This window comes from Helianthus annuus, chromosome 16 (genome assembly GCF_002127325.2).
Source record: "Helianthus annuus cultivar XRQ/B chromosome 16, HanXRQr2.0-SUNRISE, whole genome shotgun sequence".
NCBI classification, from domain to species: domain Eukaryota; kingdom Viridiplantae; phylum Streptophyta; class Magnoliopsida; order Asterales; family Asteraceae; genus Helianthus; species Helianthus annuus.
Window position 1 is genome coordinate 67,859,470 of NC_035448.2, and position 6,883 is coordinate 67,866,352.

General features: G+C 30.9%; 1 protein-coding gene across 1 annotated transcript; it reads left to right on the plus strand.

Annotated features, from left to right (window-relative positions):
- Positions 1-3,674: 3,674 nt before the first annotated feature.
- Positions 3,675-5,408, plus strand: LOC110917708 (malonyl-coenzyme A:anthocyanin 3-O-glucoside-6''-O-malonyltransferase). Its single transcript, XM_035985911.1, has 2 exons — positions 3,675-4,532; positions 4,752-5,408. Exons 1-2 carry the CDS (start codon positions 3,823-3,825, stop codon positions 5,197-5,199), a joined length of 1,158 nt encoding a protein of 385 aa, XP_035841804.1. The 5' UTR covers positions 3,675-3,822; the 3' UTR covers positions 5,200-5,408.
- The last annotated feature ends 1,475 nt before the right edge of the window (positions 5,409-6,883 follow it).

Consider the following 6,883-nt stretch of genomic DNA (forward strand, 5'->3'; position numbering starts at 1 on the left):
TTTATGTTCTAATGCTATGTAATTATCAGGTTAACAGGTTTGAATGATGATGTGTCAGTTTTTTTTAATTTACTTTTAACTTTATTTAAAACATTGTATATATATTTAAATGAAAAACAACCAACACATAAATTAAACACCATCCGATTGTATCGACTGTCCACCCTTTTTCTTTATTTCTACTCTTTCTTCACCAAGTACAAATTTTCAAGTAGCAATGGTTCAATTTCATTTCACAAGGAACCTTTTACAGCAAATAGCATGATGGCAAAGATTGACAAAACAACTAACACCAGATGTAACTGTGCGGAACATATTCTAGCAATTTAGCCTTCAACTTAGTGAGAAGGCAATAAAAGCCAGCTGGAGAGCACTGAATGCTTAGAAAAGTGGCTATAAAAGTCACCTAAATAAAAAGGAGAATTGTTTTCAATAATTAGGGTTATCCCTATAAATATACTACAAATGAAAAATCGGGTTTTGTCCCACTTGTTTATTATAAATGTATAATCAGCAAAATTCGAGTTTTATTTCATTTATCTATTTTAAACATTTTGGTGTTTGACTTTAATTAAAATATTTCCTAACTACAGTCCTGATGAAAATTTCCGCTGCCAAATTAATAAACATCAATACCATCTGACTGGTTCGCGGCTCCCGCTCTCAAGGTGGCGTCGGGGGCTGTGACAAAAGGTGGTATTAGAGCTAAGCCACTTGTTTAAGTCATTTAGGTGTTTTTCTAATACCTAAACCTTAAACATTTATTTTAGGAAATTAATACCTTATGTATTATCCTGCGAACATAAAATCTTGATATGTCTATTATGATTTTTATGTCATTTAACGAATTTTGAATTCCCAATATGTGTTACCACTATCTGTATCTTACAGTTATGCTATAAAGTATATATATATATATATATGTATATATATATATAGGTGATAAATTAATAATGTTATGTCTTATCAATTTTTATGATATATTATTTATATCATATATTTATATGAATATAATTTAATATGAATTTTATAACATTATAATAATATTAGGATATTAACATTAATATCTTAATATTAATATAAGATAACACAATTCAGGTATGATACTTCAAAAATATCATAATATAAATATTAAGATAATACAATTCACGTATTATACCTAAATGATTTTATGTAATTTAAAGTCTCAGTATGTGTAACCCCTATTTGTATCTTACAGTATGTTATGCTAAAAATATATAAAGGGGATATATTCATAATATATTAAGGGGTAACTTCGTAGAAATGTAACCAAGTTTGTCAAGTGTTTCAATTAAATCACTGAAACTTTTTTTGTCTCCTTAAAATAACCGAAGTTTCATTTATGTTCTAATGCTATGTAATTATCAGGTTAACAGGTTAGAATGATGATGTGTCAGTTTTTTTTTAATTTACTTTTAACTTTATTTAAAACATTGTATATATATTTAAATGAAAAACAACCAACACATAAATTAAACACCATCCGATTGTATCGACTGTCCACCCTTTTTCTTTATTTCTACTCTTTCTTCACCAAGTACAAATTTTCAAGTAGCAATGGTTCAATTTCATTTCACAAGGAACCTTTTACAGCAAATAGCATGATGGCAAAGATTGACAAAACAACTAACACCAGATGTAACTGTGCGGAACATATTCTAGCAATTTAGCCTTCAACTTAGTGAGAAGCCAATAAAAGCCAGCTGCAGAGCACTGAATGCTTAGAAAAGTGGCTATAAAAGTCACCTAAATAAAAAGGAGAATTGTTTTCAATAATTAGGGTTATCCCTATAAATATACTACAAATGAAAAATCGGGTTTTGTCCTACTTGTTTATTATAAATGTATAATCAGCAAAATTCGGGTTTTATTTCATTTATCTATTTTAAACATTTTGGTGTTTGACTTTAATTAAAATATTTCCTAACTACAGTCCTGATGAAAATTTCCGCTGCCAAATTAATAAACATCAATATCATCTGACTGGTTCGCGGCTCCCGCTCTCAAGGTGGCGTCGGGGGCTGTGACAAAAGGTGGTATTAGAGCTAAGCCACTTGTTTAAGTCATTTACGTGTTTTTCTAATACCTAAACCTTAAACATTTATGTTAGGAAATTAATACCTTATGTATTATCCTGCGAACATAAAATCTTGATATGTCTATTATGATTTTTATGTCATTTAACGAATTTTGAATTCCCAATATGTGTTACCACTATCTGTATCTTACAGTTATGCTATACAGTATATATATATATATATATATATATATATATATATATAAATATATATATATATATATATATATAGGTGATATATTCATAATGTTATGTCTTATCAATTTTTATGATATATTATTTATATCATATATTTATATGAATATTATTTAATATGAATTTTATAACATTATAATAAAATTACGATATTTACATTAATATCTTAATATTAATATAAGATAACACAATTCAGGTATGATACTCAAAAGTATCATAATATAAATATTAAGATAATACAATTCATGTATTATACCTAAATGATTTTATGTAATTTAAAGTCTCAGTATGTGTAACCCCTATTTGTAACTTACAGTATGTTATGCTAAAAATATATAAAGGAGATATATAATATATTAAGGGGTAACTTCATAGAAATGTAACCAATTTTGTCAAGTGTTTCAATTAAATCACTGAAACTTTTTTTGTCTCTTTAAAATCACCGAAGTTTCATTTACTGTTCTAATACTATGTAATTATCAGGTTAACAGGTTAGAATGATGATGTATTAGTTTTTTTTTTAATTTACTTTTAACTTTATTTAAAACATTGTATATATATTTAAATAAAAAAACAACCAACACATAAATTAAACACCATCCGATTGTATCCACTGTCCACCCTTTTTCTTTATTTCCACTCTTTCTTCACCACGTACAAATTTTCAAGCAGCTATGGTTCAATTTCATTTCACAAGGAACCTTTTACAGCAAATAGCATGATGGCAAAGATTGACAAAACAACTAACACCAGATGTAACTGTGCGAAACATATTCTTGCAATGGAGCCTTCAATTTCACACGGAAAAGTTCATCGTTCCGTTCTCCGGAGTGGAGATTCCCATATTATGACTTCTGACACTGGTAAGGGAAGAACGTTTGAGCGCAGGATAATGATTTTTAGCTTTAGATTGCTCGCACCGTGATGTTGAGTTCGATATAAATTTGTGGGTTTTGTGCTTGTAATCGACGATTTAATCTCAGATACAAAGGTTTAGAGTTCAAAATTCTTAGGAATATTAGATTCTTCTTGTAGATTTATGATTATATCAAGAATAAAAAAAAAAAAAATAAGAGAAAATATTGTAACCGAATGACCTGGTAATTACACACTATTAGAACACAAAATTAAAGTTTAATCATTATAGAGAGATAAAAAATGTTTGGATTACTTAATTGGAATAATGGGCGAACTTGGTTACATTTAGGTAACATTTAAAATAAGAAAAGACAAATATAAAATAAATAAGAAATGTCATATTGGTAAATACCTTTAAAAAAACACTATTTTTGAAATTATTACCAACAACTCCAAATTTATAACTCACCGACCATATTAAATAGCAAATGAAATATATAGAGAAAACAACATTTAAAAGACAACATTACAAGAAAGGAAATAAAACATATAGGAAAACCAAGAAAAAGGTACTTGGCAGTGGCATTTCGTCTTATCTTCTGTCCATCCCTTGACAACTTATTAATATGTAGTTAACATAACTCATTTTTAAGCTAGAAAATCAAATAAAGATGAACAATATGGATTCAGTTCCTACTTTGACTGTTCTTGAACAGTCTCAAGTTTCACCACCACCGGCCACTACTTGCCTCCAGTCGCTGCCGCTATCTTTCTTCGACATCCTATGGCTAATATTCCGTGATCCTGTACACACACTCTTCTTTTATGACCTGCCAATCACCAAAACTCAGTTCACACAAACTATTGTTCCCAATCTTAAACAATCTCTATCTATCACCCTACAGCATTTTTTCCCTTTTGTTGGTAAACTGACCATATTCCCTACAAGTACTAGAAAGCCCGAAATTCGTTATGTTGAAGGTGATTCTGTCAAGGTCACCTTTACGGAGTGTAATCTTGACTTCAATGATCTTACCGGGAACCATCCTCGAAAATGTGACAAGTTTTATCATCTTATACCGCTTCTTGGCTGTGCTACTAAATTTTCCGATGGCGATTGCATTACAATGCCGGTGTTTTCGGTTCAAGTTACACTTTTTCCCAACTATGGTATTTCTATCGGAATGACGAATCACCACAGTCTTGGTGATGCTAGCACCCGGTTTTGTTTCTTGAAGGCATGGACTTCCATTGCTCAATTTGGATCCGATGACTGGTTTTTGGCTAATGGAACTTTGCCGGTTTATGATAGATTGGCGAAATACGCAAAACTAGATGAAAGTTATCTAAAATACGCGAAGGTTGAAACCTTCAACGAGGGGTACCAACTTCCCAGACTTTCTGGACCAAGTGATCTGGTTCGAGCCACGTTTATACTGGCTCGAACCACGATCAATGGGTTGAAACAACTGGTTTCAACCCAACTTCCAACATTAGAATATGTATCATCGTTTATAGTAGCATGCGCGTATATTTGGAACTGTGTTGCAAGTATACACAACGATGAGTCAATGCTGTTTTGTTTTCCTGTCAATTGTAGGTCACGAATGGATCCACCGGTCGCTACCACCTACTTTGGCAACTGCGTCATGCCGTGTATGACTTTGGCAAGAACAAGTATTTTGAACGAAAAGGAAGGGTTCTTGACAGCTGCTAAGTTGATAGGAGAGAATCTATATAAGATGTTGACCAATAAGGATGGAGTGGTGAGTCATTTAGGGCCGATTGAGAACTGGCTTCTTGATGATGGGTTGCCAATGAGGTTTATGGGTGTTGCTGGAACACCAAAACTCAAATTTTATGACTTAGATTTCGGGTTTGGGAAGCCCATAAAACATGAAGCGATTTCGACCGATTATAGTGGATCGATATCTATTAATGCATGCAGAGAATCCAACCAAGATTTGGAGATTGGTGTGTGTCTTTCGGCTACTGATATGGGAGTTTTTGTTCGCAACTTCAATGCTGGTCTGGAATCATACATTTAGATTCAATATTCATCATTCATCACATCGTTTTTTGTTGCTTATATCTTGTTATCAAGGTTTGGTTTCGCTTCCTCATCAATGCATGTTTTTGTTGGTTTGTTTCGTTCAGATCGAGGGTAATTTGATTATGTCATATATTTGATGTATTATGATTAGATCAAATAAGAATTTACCTTATGAATAAATCTAGTCAATAATTTGTTTCTAAATATGAATATTCATGATCATGTGCTTGTTTTATTTCTTTTTGAATTTAATTAAGTTTTACATTCTAGATATTTATAATATTATATAAACATATAGTGAATACACAAAATTCGCTCTTACACTTTTATAGTTATATGTATACGGGAGAGTTTAAATATTGTTTGTGAGCGTGAGAACGAATGAGAAAACACAAGAATTTGGTCAAAAACAATTCAAATTCAAAAAAAAAAAAAAATTTACATTTATCTTTATTATTCGATTACAATGTTAGAAATTTAATTTACACGTTTAAATTTACGTGAATTCGTAAACAAAGAAAATTTATATATGTGTAAGTTTGCCATTACACATGTGTAAATTTGTTATACTTACACATGTGTAGAAAATCTAATAAAAGTGATTTTGAGAGGAGAAATTAATTATTTGATGTTGTAAATTCTTTTTTTGACGATGCATTTTAATTACAATGAGGGTTATATTAATAAAATAGTTTTGATTCCTTTTTTATTCGTTCTCATGGTTCTCGCAATATTTAGTGTTCTCAAGATAACCCTCACCTATATATATATATATATATAAGCCAGTTAGCGTACAATACGGCTTAATGTACATCACGTACGACAGATAATGACGCACGTTCATTTGAAAATCACGCACGTTATACACATAATCACACACATTGTCGTACGTGATGTACGTTAAGTCGTATTGTATAGTACACTTTTCCAATATATATATACTAGTCGTTTACCCGCGCGATGCGGCGGGAAACATATCACTTTGGTTGGTGAGTTTAGGGCTATGTACGGGGCGTTTCGGTTTTGTGCCATAACCAAAACCAAATTCGCAATGCCAAGGAAAACACAACACTTGTTAGTAATTTTAAGGGTGTGGCGATTTACAATCGGATACTCGTTTAGCGTTAGTTTATCAGTCGTCTCGTGATGTATTGTATAGTACTAAGTTAGTTTTCTTATTCGTGATATGTTGGCACTCGTTTTTCTTCTGTTAGTTTATCAATTCTTTGGCGATATACCTTTGTTCATTTTTTTAGCTGTAGGTTTGGCGTGATATATCTATGCCTTGAATGTTTTTGGAATTTTTGAAGTGACTACGAAGAAAATTTGAGGTTGTTAGATACGTTTAACCAATTTGATAAACTATGAGTTTAAAGTTGATGTAGGATAGCGTAATTAAGTTAAGGGGAAAACAGTTAACTAACTTACTGACTTTTAATGTCAAATATTGATGGATATACTAATTTGTTTCTTCAAGTTTTGAAACCTTTCGAACTTAACTTAAAAATAATGTGAAAATTGTTAAATTCTATCCCTATCCAAAATTTAGAACTTTATTACATTTTAAAAATCAGGTTATAAGGTTAAAGTACACATGGCAACGTCGTCGCTTATAAAAAACATACACCATCAAAATCAAGAACTATAATTATATAATACAAAGTTTCAATCATTGAGTT